We start from the raw sequence: 16,219 nt of genomic DNA on the forward strand, positions 1-16,219 counted from the left end.
GCAGGTTTGTCCTGCACACTCTTGCTGTTTTCCAACACCAAGGACCCAGCTAGGAAAGCCTAAGTAGTGGTGCTGAGAAACAGAGCACTGGGGCCAGAAGCACAGCAGGAGCAGCCCCTCACAGACATTACACTGGAAGAAAACAGGAGGAAGATGAGGAGGAAGAGCAGACAGGAGGCTGGCCAGGGGTGGTGAGGAATGGCACTTTCAGACAGCAAGTTTTAATAGTCAGTTTGGGATATGACTGTGGTTTTAACAGCTTGTTAATATGGATACAAAATGTATCCTCTCCTCTGTAGCTCTGTCAGTCTAATCTGGCCATGATTTATTCTCAGAGAGATCATTTCACCCCCATATGGAATAAATCCCCTCAAAAAGAAGGAAAAAAAATGGATTTTATATTTCCCTGAAAGAAGTTTAAAATTAACCAAAGTTAATTATCATTTTGACCCCCTTTCTGGGAAGAAACTCACTGATGGTTAGTGAATAAAATACCTCTAGGTTGGTCATCCAGCATTACACCTGCACTGCCAAAGGAAAGGAAAAATAATCTTCACAAACAATGTGAAGAGCTCAGATTAACAGCAGGTAACACGACAGTAGGTTGTGTTCCCTCATGTAGGTTCTTTTGGACAGACTTGGGGACAGAGATACAGAAGGCTCAAAATGACATAACAAGCAAGAAACTTGATTTCCAAAGTAGAAAGTATGACATTTTGAGCATACAGTACTCTTCATCCAACAGTATGATGCAAGATCGTCACACCCATCCAAAAAAGACCCAATGATTGATGTCAATGCATAAGACAAGAGTAAGGTCCCCTTTCCTTTTAGCTACTCTGTCAGAGAGTCACAGAGAGCCTATGGTTGGAGGGTACTTGAGGAGGTCACCTGCTCCTGGCTCAGGCACAGCCACCTAGAGCTGGCTGTCCAGGACTGTGAACATGCTTGTAATATTTCTGCATTTTTAGTGTTATTCCACCTGGGACTGCATTTCTCATATTCCTCACACAGTTACTTACAAACACAATAACTGAGCTGATAGTAGAGGTATCTACAATCATGCTATAGGTGCAACACTTCTCTGGAACAGCAAAGGTGGTCTCCTGGAGCTTGCACTCTGCTGAGCTGATGTGGCCCAGACAAAACTTGTGTGTCTTTCTGAACAGAAGGTAAGAATGAGCAGGTAGTGGGAACCTGACCTGCAATCTTTTTTGCTACAACACTACTAAGCATATTTCATATGTATATTGCAGGAGCGGATCAACCTTTGCCCAAGCTTGTGCTAAACCTGTGTTTCCACTAGGTTTAGAAGTGACAACTGCTATAATCTTTGGGGATAGACTTAGTTTTTTTATCAAGTAAAAAACCCCATTTGTCAATCTGGAAGCATCTTTTGGAGACATGCTTTCATTCCCATTTTGATGAAAACATGATCCTTACCTGCAGACAAGGAGAAACAGCATGATAGGTTGTGATAAATCTCACTGATATAATAATGCAATGTTAATGTGATATTTTAATAAAAGTAGCTTCATTACTGTACAGCAGCAGATGGCAATGTAAACACAGCATGAACGGGTCATAATTTGCTTGGCAGCTGGGCCCATGGAGCCAAGATTTCAGTTCATGAGTGTTCCTGGCTCCAGCTGAGCAATGAACAGCTTTAGACAAGGTCTCCCATGCTAATAAGCACATCTTTTGTATTTTGCAGTTATAAGGAATACATACAAATATGGAGAAAGCAGAACACAATTGCTGGGCAATCAAAATAGTGGCAATATGCTGTTCATCTTAATGACATTAGTCTCTTCTGAGTTAATGAATTGCATTCTGAGCATGAACTTGAACTATCGACCTTAAGATCAGCTCAGTTGGCCAGAGTATGGTGCTGATATGACCAAGGCAGGGGGTTAAATCCCATATGGGCCGTTCACTTAGGAGTTGCATTTGATTCTTCTGAGTCTCTTTCAACTCAGAATATTCTGTGATCTGTGTCTTAGAATTTACTCCACAGCATTAATTGCCTCTGTATTTTGCATTAACACATATCTGTATTTCTATAGAAAAATATTTGTGTACAGATATTTTATAAAATTATAAATATATTTGAGATATACTTACTTAAATTAAAAATTTGATATATTTAAAAATGTTTTCCTTGTAAATGTGATCCCCTTAGTATATACAGTCTCATTAAACATGATTATTAATACGATAGTTTAAGAAGTGATGAAAAAAATTACCTTTTGAAGAAACATAGTTGATAGCTATAGGATATAATATAGGAGATAACCAAAGAATTAAAGAAAAGAGAAAACTTTTTTCTGAAATAATATGTAATTTTAAGTTACTGTGATATACAATACTGTATAGTGTCACATTATACTGCCTCTCAAAAGTCTGAAAAATAAATCAGCCCTTCCTGAATGTCATCATATTTAACTGTATGTTTTCAGGTATATTTTCTATTGTTTAATACCCAGGGGTATTTAAAAATTACGATCTTTTTAATACCTTGCTATTGCATCCAGCAAATTCTGTGTTTTATTTTTAATCATATAAGCTTGTAATTTAAATCAATACACTAGAAACCATTTAACTATGCAAAAGCAATTGTGTATAATTGAACTATAGTTTAAACTTTGTTACATGAAAGACAGTAGAGTTTTAGCTTTCACAATAGTGTTCAGTCCACAGTGACAACCATGGGCAGTACTGCATCAGCCAGAGCTCACAGCACAGCCCTAAATAACTTACCTTTTTTATCTAGAATTTGACTCATGCTGGATGATAAACCATTGCAATAATGACATAATGATGTGCAGTTAACCACTACAAACAATTAATTCTTTATAGCACTTCATTCTGTAAAAAGTCTATTGATCACTGTTATAATAAAACTAAATTGAAGATGCATTCTTTTGCCTTGCCTTAAAATTTTAGGACTAGATTTTCACCTGGTAATGGCAATTTTGTAGCTTCTATTCTTTTTCCTTAATGTATTTTAGGAAATCGAGTTTACTACAAATTTGTGGAAAGTAAGCTGTGGAAAAACAGCAGAAAAGGACATATATATATCATCACTAGTGAGTAGAAAAGTGATATGATCATTGACATGTGTTTCAAAAGCTGTCAACTATATGAAAATCATTGTAAAATAAAAAGTGCTTGAAGTTGCTTTCTGAGCCTTTAGAGTGACCATTTTCAAAAACTGCAGCTCTTTCTGTATGTTGATTTGCATTCATTTTTGTTTTTCTGCAGCTGCAGGGAATACTTGCTGATCTTTCATGAAACCTTGGATGTACCCATAAATCATAACGCACAAAAAAATCTCATAGCAAATATTATGTAAGTCTCAAAAAAACTCGTGGGAACTGTCAATTCTATGGAAGTAAGAAACTGAAATTTTGGAAAACTACAGAGATATCATTTGTGGAACCAGAGGCTACTGTCTTTTATACCATCAGATGTGAACTTCAGTCCTTGCAGTACTGTTGATATCTCGCTCCTTTCTTGATCTCTTTGGAGAAACATCCAAGCAGTTAGTCAGAGGGGAGAAGCCCTTCTCAGAACAAAAAAAACTGTGATTTTATTCACAGAAGTACCAACGATCCTAAATGGAAAAGGACTGGTTTAAGGATCTAATTTTGCCATTGACTAGACAAGCCACAACTCTAATAGCCTCAGCACAAGATTACTCAGCCCCTCATACCACTGAATTCTGCTGCTGCTTTAGTCTTCAGTTCTCTGGAGCAGATCCATAAACTCGCCCCCTTATTTCAAAATGTTACAACAGGATGTAATTAAGTACAATTAACAAGGAGGTCAAATGGTCATCTGATAAACACTGGTCCAAACAGGCAGCTTGAAAGGTCAGGGCTGTTAAAGCCACATAGTATTGATGGGAAAGAATATTATGATTTAAGGGGGAAAAAATTCCAGTGACTAAAACTGAAGAGATTTACATGCTTTCTATATTACATACACATAGCCATGCACACAGACTGATATGCATGCACGCATGACTCAGAGACACACAAACCTATATTCTGAGAACAAGAGCTAAGCTAGCCACACTGCCTCTCTTCATTACACACAAAACTCAGGTTTGGTGCCTCTTTTTCTTTTTAATTATTTTGTAAACTGTGTTTGAAGAACAGCAAACTTGTAGCCCTTATAGAAGAGCCTTTTTCAGCTCTTTCTAAAATAAAATTTGAGATCGCCATGATGAAATGCAAGGTGTTGTGAGACTTTTAGAAGCAAAGAATTTTACAGAGTACTCAGCCAGAGTAAAACACAAGCAGAAAGCTGTAACAGTCCTCTGCAACTTCAAAGAATGACAATGCACAGAAGAGAAAATGAACACAGGAGTGTGTGCCTATCCTCATTTTATGGACTGAAAAACAGAGGCACACTGTTTTCATTCTCTATCCAAGGCTCTTCAGGATTTTCCTATTAGGTTGCTCTGATATTTCACTCACTGACTCAGCTGGGGATGAGACTGACTCATTGCAAAATCTTTGCATACGTTTAATTTTCATGTATGAGGCGGCAAGGTAACTTGGTCAGGAGCAGCAGATTAACCTTTAGGATCACTGGCATGTTATGGCTTGTACTTTTTGACAAATATTCCAGCTGAGCTAACCTTGGGAACAACCTTCCCAGAGCTATGTTCCTACTGGATCTCCACCATCATAAATCACCCCAAAGACTGCAGCTGTTATGGGATTATACACTGGGCTTGGACTTGCTCCCACAGTGATCATCCACACTACTGTTCTCCCACTCTTTCAATTTCTCAGTTACTGTTTTTGAAAACTGTGCTACCAGAATCCCATGGCTCTAGGCACCAGATACCATCTGCCCACTGCTCCAGAATCAGATTCCCTGCTCATACAGTGTCCTTGCTCCTTCTTGTTCTAAGGCCTAGGACAAAACATATTTTACGTTTAATACATATATATTTCCCGAATTTTCTTCTTTGTCAGAACAGAATTTAACACCTCTACAACCAAAAATTATGCCACTCACAATTCAAAAAGTCCAATAAAATGAATTTTTGAATTAATTTTGCAGTATCTTATAGCTGGATACCCCATGCATATTTCCCCTCCATTTTTAAATACTAAATGTTTGAAATGGATATGCCTAGCCAAATTGCTCTTAATTTACAATTATTCTGGAGTAGAGGTACATCTTTACCAGATCATATGAATTTTACTTCATTAATTTGACTACAGTCAAATACCTGGGATTAAAACAACAACAATTTCATTTAATTGACCCAGTCAACAAAGGGATATAATGACAGAATCATCAAAGTTGGAAAAGACCTAAAGGTTCATGGAGTCTGAATAAGTAATATTGTTAAATCACATAAAGATAAACTTTACAGAAATTTTGGCTGTTCAAATTTCTTCCTGATCGTGATTCTCCTTGAAGAATAGAAATATGTGGAATTTTGCTTCTGCAAAGTCACTGCTTATTAGCTACAGATATATATCATTAATCAGCACTAGCTATCCTGGTTAGTTTTCTGGATTCCGATTCATTAATAATTTTTGCCTCAGTTTGTCTTGAATTACAGTGGAAAAAAAATAGAACCACATTTTGGTAAGGTACCACGTGTGCCACATGTGCATTAAGTGTTATAGTAGTGATTAATAAAGCCAGGTTCTTGACCTATTGCACCAGAATAATTGCTCAAAAAGATCTGGGAACTAAACACCAAAATTCACCTCTTGGAGCACCTCTCAATAACTGGGAAATTTCCAAGTGGAAAGCTGAGCTACAAAATCTTTTCTTTTCTACTTTTATTACAGTCATGTTTTGTATAGAAAAAAAAAATCATAATTCAGTACAAAACACAAACCAGCTCTTGCTTGGTGTACCCCACCCACAAACTTAAATAATGTAGTTTTCAGGGTTGACAAGTTCTGCCTGATGTAGCATTTCTGTGTTTTATAGGAAATTTTAACCAGGGTGTTATTTTAAGAGATGAGCAAATGGGGAAACCCCATGGCCTAGCCAATAAATATGAACTTTAGGTGCAATGGAGTGCTCATAAATATGACTCAGAACAAGGGGATTCATTGTTTCTCCTGACCCCTCTTAGCTACTCCTCTGATCTCAACCTCTGTGTGCGTCATGGCAGCCCTCATCCTTTAACCTGTGGTTTTTAAAAGCAGCTTCTAAGTTATTTACGGCTGCAAACGTTAGTAGCCCGTCTGTGTACTCCCGGCACACGCATACCGAAGGGTGGGGGGAGCTGCATTTGGTTTTGCAAGGATGAAAAGGTTTGCCCGGGAAGCCAAGTGCCTGGGGAGTATGAGGTAGCTGCTCTACCACACGGGATTCAAAAGTGCTCCCTTTGCCTTCAAGGCTTACTCAGAGAAGAAACCTACACTTGCCCTAATTTTGCTTCTCATTTGTACATTATCTCTCTTTATCATGCTCTTTGCTCTTTCTCCATCTGTATTCACCTTGTCCCTACCGTGACAAACTTCCACTTTTGCAATCCTACTAGCATGGGAAATGCTCTAGTGCTGCAACATCATGCTCCATGTGAGGCACAGAGGAGCAGGACTAAATCTTCCAGCGATTCCTGCAGATGCTGTTTCTCTATTGCAAATCTTTCCCATATCCAGCAGGTCTGTATCCAGCCCTGCACACTGGATGCTTCCTACTGAGAAGAGGGATGTCCTCCTTCTAAAGCCCAACCTGTGCCTTGCCGCTTTTCTGTCCTGCCTGCTCTCATTCCTTCCCTCTCCATCTCCTGTGCTGTTGCCTGGACTCACCACTTCTCAGCCTTTAATCCTTTCTACAGTCAAATGCCACTGACATAAAACTAAAGTTCAGTGACCCTGCCTAGGCAGCAGGGGTTAGAGACAAGGGAAAGGACAAGGAGGAGAGGATAGGGAAAAGTGTGGGAAATAATTATAAAGTCTGGTAGCAGCCAGAGCTCTCCTGAAGCCCTGGGGAGCCTTTCTTTAGCTGGAGGCTGCAATTGGCACTTCATAAACTGTTCATTCTCAGCTATGTGGAAACACCAGACGACACCTAGAATGATCAGACTGCAATCAATCATTTTTTTCCAAATTCTATTAGTTTGTCGGCCTATGAAAGCAAGCTGAAAGGAACTGCCATGGCTAAAAAGAAAAGAGAAAGGAGCTGCCCCTGTCATAATTACCTCCATAACTCAGGCAGTAAGTAGGCAGGTAGCCACAATAAAATTCTTTGCATAATTTTACACTCAGAGAAAATATTAACAGGAGCAATAAGTGTGGGAGATGACATAGATGCCAAAGTTGTCCAATTATGTTAGAAAACAACCCAGAGTTTAGGGAGAACCAAGATGCTGTCCATCCAATCCATGGCAGGATTCCTCCCCTAATACTCTCCACACAGAGATGTCTCTACAAGCCTGCCTCTTTCTCTTTCATGGTTAGCCAGAGTCACTGCCAGATTGTGTTTTCCTGGGAAAATATGCACTGTACAATACATACAATCCCCAAAACCCCACCCAAAGTCTGTGTTTAGTCTGGAAAGGAATACTTTCTAAAGAAGCGGAACCGGGTTAGCCGTTCTTCCCAATGGGAATAATATTAATAATAATAGATATTTTTATATATCCATACATATATATAGCTTTTCACCATGCACGTCTAACCATCTGCTAAATCAGTTTCTCTTCAGTTATCTGCAAATTCTTTCAAACCTGTCGGCAAGGAGAGTCAGACAGTTTTATACCCCAGTTAATGGAGAGCTTGACATTTTTTTGGCTGGGTAGATACAACAATTTACTTGGATTTAAAGTGTTAACTTTGGCAAAAAAATTAATTGACAGTTATAAAAACATTATTTTGTTAGATGATATTTATGGATCACACAAACCTATTTTGAGGTAGAGCTATATAGTTCTTAAGATTCGTGTAACTTGAGAGATTTCAAAGGAAATATAAAGTATTTCAATATAAAACAACAAATGTAGTGTAATTCAGAAAAGGGATATGGAGAATATTTCTTTCTAAAAATTAAAAGCAATATCCAAAAACTTGCTCTGCCATTGCACAAAAATTGGTTAAAACTCTAATGAATTGTAAGTATTGGATGAGGATTTTTAGCTCATGTCATCCTATGAGTAAAGTCTTTTCATTCTAGATACAAACAAAAGTATTTTGCAAAACATTGTCTTAATATTCAATTTGATCATAGGGAAGAAAAATGTCCTAGAATTTCAAGATGTCAAGTGATGTCTACTTCGGATGAAAATTAAGTGAGACCTCCTTGTTCCAATTTGCTCTAAATGTTATGTAAAAGAGTGAAAAACAACACCTTATTGACTTGGGGGTTCCATTGAATAAAAGCTTCATAAATGTTTTCTCATTTTTTCTCTGTATTGATCCAATTCCACAATTAAAGACATGGGGTCCATTTGTAATTTAACAAGTTTTATCTCTGCAATAGCATCCCTCTGTTCAAGGCAACATAATAGTGCTCCTTCCATCACTTCAGCTAAGGCTGTGTCAATATTTTCATTAGAAGCCTGTGTTTATATACTAAAACTGTACCACAGCCAGAGAAATTCATGTACAGTTAAAATTAAGACAGTAACATCTGAAAACCTGTGGAAAAGAAAGAAAATGTGCTCATTCTTGAGCTTTAGGAGAGAAGTTAATGATCCTGAGGCCGTTTTGCATGTATCCTCAAACTCCTTCCTCAGCTCCTGGCATTTTATAGCTTAACACTCCATATTCCTTGCTGATGATATGTTAGCTGTGACTGGAAGGTTGTAGAAACTGAATTAGTTTAATTTAAGAAATGAGCTACTAGTTATGCTCAAGGTCTAATTGCAGTAAGGAATCCTTTCTTTTTTGTGTGTAACAAAAAATATATCTTTACAGGTATGTGGCATGGAGTGATGTACTATAGGTTTCTCAAAGTAGCTGTTAAATTTGTTCTATACCATGTTAGCATTCTCCAATGAACACAATGGACTATAAATCTTTTGAATTTATGTATTTACTTAATGATTCAGATTTTAAAGAAGCATATAATCTATAAAACAGTGTTCAAAGTTGGGATAGAGAAGCTGGAGAAATATGAACAGTCCTCTGTGCCTCAGACAAAATTTTCATTGATCTCAGTGTCTGGTTTAAGAACTGAACACAGCACGTGCGGTTTCAAAATTATTTTAAGATTGTGGAATCATTCACATTGTCTGTGAAGAAGACAATGGGTGTACTGGTTATTTTAAAAATCTCAGTAATTACTGTATCCTTCTTAGCACATGTACATCAGGGGTCACAAATTTTATTGTGATCTTCACATTAAAGTTTTTGAAATTAATTTTATATGCCAAAAAAGAAAACAGAAAACCACAAAAGCAGATATATAGCTCCCATTTTATGGAAGGTTCATATCAATTAACAGGAAAATGTGAAGAAAGCAAACGGACTAGCTTAGCAAATGAAAAATCTGTTAGGAGAAAAATTAATAGACATATTTAAAAAAAAAAAAGAAAATACAGAGCATTTGAATGGCATGAGAAGAAACAACTAAGTATAATGGATTTAATGATCACTTTGATGATAATGGAAAAATCAGTATTTGAAATGTTTAAATGTATTTTACAAAAGGGCTGCTATTTTTCCAAACCTCATCCATGTAGATCTATTTTATTCAATCCCCCTCTTTTTGTAGAAGGTGAAGAGTGGAAACACTAACATTTATCTTTAAAAAGTCTTTCCCTAACTAAATTTTGAGTGAGCAAAAGGTGAGTTGGATTTCATAAGTATTATTTGCCTGTTCTCTGTGGAACAGGGTATCCTATATATGTTGTTTTGGGAGACCAGCCAAAAAAGAAGATGCCAGAACACTAAAGAGTCGGGGTTTTGCAATAATACAATAAAATATTACAATAGGATAAAAAACACCCAGTCAGGAAAGCAAAGTTCTGAATTTGAAGGTGATATAATCAGATCTTTGAAAACCCCAGTGTGTTTAGTGGAGGATTTATTCTTTGACTGCTGGACCAAACCCAGTTAACTCCTCTGTTACACTCATCAATATTTATGGCGAGTTGCCAACATGCACAGTCTTATACAAAACACAAGACAAGACAAAGTCTCTGTCTTGTTGTATCTTTCAAGAATGAAAGAGATGGAAATTCTGATATAAATTCCAGTAGAAAGAGCAGGTGTTTACAATTTTAACTTCAGGAGAAGTAAATGCATTCTTATTTTTCTCCCCAGTTGCTTGACCGAATTATGATTGCAGTTCCCTTGGTAATTATTTTCTAAATTTGTTTTTGAAAGTGAGTCATTTGCAGCTCCGACAGGTTGGGGTTTTAATCAAAGTTAGAATATGTGTTTAAATTTTTATTCTTTAATATAAAATTATTTGCTTTTCTATTTTTCCTTTACTTTTTAATTTTTTTCAGTCTTTTCAATTCTTATGCTTAATAATTTCTATCCAACATCTCAGCTACATATTTCTTGTTTCAATATATATGTCTTAAATTGTTATAACTGGTACAATTATATAAAAAAGTTTCAATTTAAAATATCATGATGATTAATAAAGTTTTTTAATTACACATTTTGTAATTAATGGTGTGTAAGTATGAACATGGTCAATACTATTTTCAGAGCAGATTTCTTTGATGCAAGTTGTCTGGGGCTTCAATTCTAAATCCATTTGAGTTATTACTGTTCTGCATCAGCATTTATTGATTTTAAGGTACAGCATTAGCATTCACTTATCACTGCATATTTTTCCCCATTCTCCATTAAAAGAGCTTGCCCTCATCTGTCACAATCTCATACTGCATAAATCATATAAAATGGCTACTTGTTTCCATGATTTATTTCATTTTTATGTTAATTATACTGAAACATAGGATTGTTTAATAAAAATGTTGAAGCTAATCTATATTGGTCATCAATATTTTTTATGCATTTTACACTATGGAATGTGTGATATAACTCAATATCCAACTTGTATGGAAGGGTATTTAAAGTGAATTAGGATGTAAACTAACTTAGAGCTGAGACATATTTTAATTTTACAGATGTCAAATCAAACCTGATATTCACACAGTATTTTGTTGTAAGTTAATGCTGTCTATTAATATTAATCACTAGAAAACTACAGCTTCTCAGCCCCAGTTTTCATAGTTTTGAAACATAAGATAAGCTTTAGCTTCTCAGAATTACTTTCTTAAGACAGCACTGGCATCCCAACAAAATAAGACAAATAGAAAATTCCTACCGAAGGTAAGACACTCAATGGAAACTTGAGTTCTTCCGGAGAAGTTTTTGTCTGTGAAAGCACAGTAGGATCAGCTTAGGACATATCTGACTCTGAAACTTCAAAGACATCTACTCATTCACTGCAAGAATTCTTTTGTAATCAAAGACATTTCTGAAATCAAAGGCTAGGTCCCATGTAAATAGTGCTCAGGGATGCTGATGGAATGGTCCCTGATATATTTACAGAGGGTACTTCTCAGGACACACAAGGAAAATTTTTGCAGGATCAGTGCCTTGACTAATGCTAAGAGCATTTCTGATTTTTCTGTATAATTTTGCTATTTTAAATTCAGCTGACACCAGATGCTCTGGGTAAATCAAGGCACCCAGTGTTAATTTAAAAGTAATAAATAGGCAGTATATAACTGTTTCTTAATGATAAGGAATGCACATTCAAAAAACAGATTCCATTTCTTTTCTAACCTGCTGTTTCCAGAGCAAAAACAAAAAACAAATATATTTAGAGGTGTGGGCATCTGTTACTCTTAAGGAAAAAGATCTCAGACTTGAACACCTCCTTGTCAGCCAAATAACTGATGAAAAGTGATTTCATTATTATGGCAAATAAACTCTAGAATGTTTCTTTCCTAGAATTTTAGTATATGGAATATTAGTATTTACTAAAAACCTGGTAGACATAAAAAATGCAGAATATGTTAGATAAAATGAAGGTATTTTGGGACATGTGATGCTGTTGAAAAGTTTCTACAAAAAGTATTACCCTGGAAAACAATAGTTCATCAGAACTTGTGCACCTTTTTGTGAAACTTCAAGATTTCAGTTAAATCTCTTGCAATTCTGGTCCAATGAGAAGCGGATTTTTAATCAAATTTATGAGTCCTGCAGCATTTCAAGTACTTATAAAAATACTAAATGGATTTGTTGAATTATTTGCAGCTTTCTAGATTACATTTAAGTTGCGCTTTAGTAAAGAAATCTGTAACTGTTTTTTTCTCCTACAAAGTAACTGGCAAGCATGTTTATTACACTCAGAAGCCAATATAATTTAGTTTTATCAGGTTTTGTATCTGAATTTATATAATTTTCAAAAGAATTCTTTGCTTGCATGTTTCTGGTGTTTAATACTCTACTTGTCATCTAATTTATTTATGACAGAGAAAATAAGAACCATTGTAGATTTTGAGCACCATAGCAGTATAATAAAACACAGCCTGTTGTTATTAAATAGAAATAACAAAGGAACAGCAACAGATTATTTAAAATCCAGCCATTCAACTAAAAAGATAATAAAACTCTGACTCTTAACAACAGAAAAAAGCCCCACTAAATAACCTAAGATTTTTTTTTAATGGTTTAACTTTTTCCTTTTCATACCTTTCTAGGCTTTAAAATATTAACAACTGATGTTTGTTCATGTGTAAGCTTTAAGGAAAACACTGAGGGAAATAACTGAGCAATAGGCATAAGTGTTTGATTTTTAGAGATTTAAAAAAAAAAAGGAGTTAGTTGGCCTAAGGCTAGAATTTTCATTACATCAATGAAAGAAAGAAAACAGAAGCCAGCAGAGGGAAGTTATAGAAACTGACTTTATATAAACAGTGAGAAAAATCTTTTTCCATGGCCACCTACAATGTAGCTACTTTACCATCCGTATGATTTTTCTTTTACCAGTGGCACAGCAGCCCGGGCTCAATCCTGCTGCTATAAGAACAGGTTACAGTTCGGCCGAGAGGTTTGCCTTTCACAAGATCAGGCTAACATTTTGTCAGAGAGAGCAAAAACAAAAAATATTTCCACATACCTAAATTGACAAAGCTCATGACCATGTCAGCATCATTCAGAAAGTTGGTGTCGTGCAGGCTGGCTAAGGGAGGATTCTGTGTGGTCAGGGGGGTCATGCGAGATAATTGTATTCTCCGCGAATATCCATTTGGAGAGGCAGGGTATCCTTTCCGTATCCCTCTGCTCTCCCCTGCCATTGATCCCTTTAGTGAATACTCCAGCTCCTCAGAATCCTCTTCATTTGTCATGGCATTATACAGGTCCAGCATGAAGAGGGGTGCAGAAGAAGCCTGCTTTCCTGGTGAAAATGGTCTGGGTCTGTGAGGTAAACCCAGGATAGAGAGAATCTCTCTCTGAATCTCCCTTCTTTCATGGTTCCGCAGCCTCCTGTAAATAAAACTCGAATGGACATGATTGTCTCCTAAACCTCCCTGTGCGTGACCCACCAGAACCCAGCAATTCCAGAGCAAGCCCAGGAAAGCTTTGAGCGCAGTTAGGTTCATCTTTGAAAAGGAAAAGAACAAGGAAAAAAAAAAAAAAAAAAAACAACACCAAAAAACAACTTGTCTCCTACTTGTTCTGAGTTCCTATGAGGTCTGCTTTCCCAGTAGTTGAAAAACAAAATTTACCTATTCTTCATGTCAATGTCATCTCTAAACGTAACATCGTAACATCTTTGGTGATTCCTCTCCCCCCACCCTGTTTCAATATTATGGAATGTGTCAGGTTGCAGTTATTTCTAAGAAAGCTGAAATTCAGACTTCCAATTTTCCACTGTTGTTATCGTTTTTTCTGCATTTATGGAGCAGAAGACCAGTATTTTGTCAGCTGACCTAGGCATTCCTATATAAACCTTAGATAACCAGGTCTTTGGTGGGGAGCTGTATTAGCAAGAGATGTTCTTCTGACACTTTGTAGTTCCCAGAGTAATCTTCCCTCGTTATTCTGAGTTCTTCGTACACCTTGCGCTCTTCCCAAGATAAAATCCTGAGTCACAGATTTGTCTTGATCTGTACCTTGGAGGTGTAACACATATTTGTCCAGCAGCCTGGAGATAACTTTAACATCTTTTGAATCTCTTGAGTGTAAAGTAATTCTAAAGCATGTACTAATCAAATTAATGTGTTGCCATAAATTTACTTGCAAAAAATAACCTTCTGTAAATCCATTCAACCCTTTTCAGCTTCTGAACTGTTATTTCCAACTGTAGCAGGCACAAATATAACAGCTCTCTTCAAGAGAGATCTAAAGACTAATGTAAGCACAACCCTGCTGGGAAAGAAGAGGCTTCTCATTGTAATTTGAAACGGGTATAGCAAAAAAGTCCTTAACCCTTCTCTTGCCAGATAGAGCTTTAAACCTCTCCCCCGGTCTCTCCAATTTACAGTAATATACCTAATCTGGGCTAATGGCTGTGTTTTTGGTAATAGATTGCACAATCAATTTTAACTGTAACAATTTTTGGATATATAGATGGCATAATATGGAAGCTCTTGTGAGTCTCCTTATGAGACTATGGTTTAATAAACTTGAGTAGGAAACTCTCACAACAGACTATAACATCTCACTAATTCAAGAAAAGTTTCTGTTTTAGGCCAGTTTATCAAACAAAGGTGATCTTTTGAAAAAACTCTGTAGGGAAATCAAGCCTCAAATGAGGCTTGATTTACTCTTTTCTAAAAATGTTGGGAATGCAATCTGAATGAAAACAAATTTATTCAGCAAGCAAGATTTCAAATGGTGCACAACTAATATGGTTATAGTCACAACTTTCATAACCTCTAATTTGCAATGATAATTTATTCAAAATACATTTTTACTCATAAATTGCTATACTACTTTTCCCAGTAAATGTATAAAGTTAAAATTTAATCCCACAGCCTGTTATTAACTTTAGTTTCACTGAAGAAATAAGAATATTAAATAGATTTTAAAGCTGCTTCCCCTGAAGTTAAGGTTCAGTGTAGAATTTTTTGACAACAGGTAACTGGTATTTTCCTCTCACTTTCTCAAAATCACCGTGTTAAATTTCATACTGCTTAGATTATTAGAATATTAGATTATTTCATACTACTTATATTATTGGTGGTCATTTTCCTTGCTGCTAAAATTTGCCTTTAGTCTTGAGGAGACTTTACTTTGATGACGGGTAGGAAAAAGGGACAAAAAAAGGATTTTTGTCAACATGAAATTAGGGAAAAAAACTAGCTACATAAAATCCATTGCTTTGGGTTTTCCTTTACATGACACCTACTCAGCAAATCACACAGTCCTTGAGTAAACTTGGGAGTGTGACAGCTAGTATACTCACACCCTAAGAAGCCAGGAACAATTTATCTAATATATGAAGCACAAACAAAATTTACACTCTAGTCCAGCCATCACCTAAATACAAGTGATTCTCTCTCATAAATCAGCACATATAATGAACAATGCTTCTCCCAGTAAAGGATTTATCTCATGCTAGACCTGCCAAATTGGCACTAAAATTATGAAGATATTTAGCAAAAGTCTTTTTCTTCTTAGCAGAAGAGCAATCACAATAATAATCAGAATAAATTTTCTTTCCTCACTAAGGTGTTTCTTCAAAATCTATTTGTTAAAAGATAAGTATTATTTCCTGGTTTTTCTTCTTTTCATTTGTTCTGCTCAGTCAGTTGAAATGATACATGAGACTTTACAATACATATGTCTTTTCTGAATTTGGCCATTGCATATCCTGCAAGAAGAATTTTTCCTCTTTTCCAGTAATATATTTCCTTTTTTCCCTAAGCATTCATAAAAGCCAGTGGATTGATTGCTCAGAGGATTTAAGTCCTCAGCCCATCATTATGTCCAGCAATAGAAATTTCCTATATTATGGCACTAGAAGTTCCAAATTAGTTAATTTTTTTTTATTAAAAAAGCCAAAAATGTCTTTAAATTCAAGTGTATTTTTATATAGCAAACATCCAGAGAGAAACTAAATAAGAACACATCTAAACTAGTAATCATATGTTTGATGAAAAGAGATCCTGTTACTTTTTGATAGAGCCACAACCAAACAAGTAACATAAATACAAAGCATTTATTTTACAATAACTTGCACTACACTCAGGCACCAAATGTCCCAGACTAGAACACAGAATAATTGTTTTAAAGTTTTTATTAATATAAACAAA

General features: G+C 36.0%; 1 protein-coding gene across 10 annotated transcripts in view; it reads right to left on the minus strand.

The window, feature by feature from the left end:
- The window catches only part of BMP5 (bone morphogenetic protein 5), a 56,781-nt gene extending 42,434 nt beyond the window's left edge, over positions 1 to 14,347 (minus strand). For 5 of the 10 annotated variants that reach the window (XR_014953614.1, XR_014953613.1, XM_085574674.1 and 2 more), the window contains exons 1-2: positions 13,078 to 14,347; positions 11,275 to 11,325 (exon numbers count right to left, since the gene is read on the minus strand). Coding sequence is in view for 8 of the 10 variants with exons in the window: in XM_085574674.1 (XP_085430800.1) it covers positions 11,275 to 11,325; positions 13,078 to 13,561 (535 nt within the window). In the remaining 2 variants the exon portion in view is untranslated. The remainder of the gene's footprint in view (positions 1 to 11,274; positions 11,326 to 13,077) is intronic. The other 5 variants (XM_085574671.1, XM_085574669.1, XM_085574672.1 and 2 more) reach the window with 5 other exon arrangements.
- Between the last annotated feature and the right edge of the window lie 1,872 nt (positions 14,348 to 16,219).

The sequence above is a fragment of the Lonchura striata genome, chromosome 3, assembly GCF_050655825.1.
Source record: "Lonchura striata isolate lonStrDom1 chromosome 3, ASM5065582v1, whole genome shotgun sequence".
Classification (NCBI taxonomy): Eukaryota; Metazoa; Chordata; class Aves; order Passeriformes; family Estrildidae; genus Lonchura; species Lonchura striata.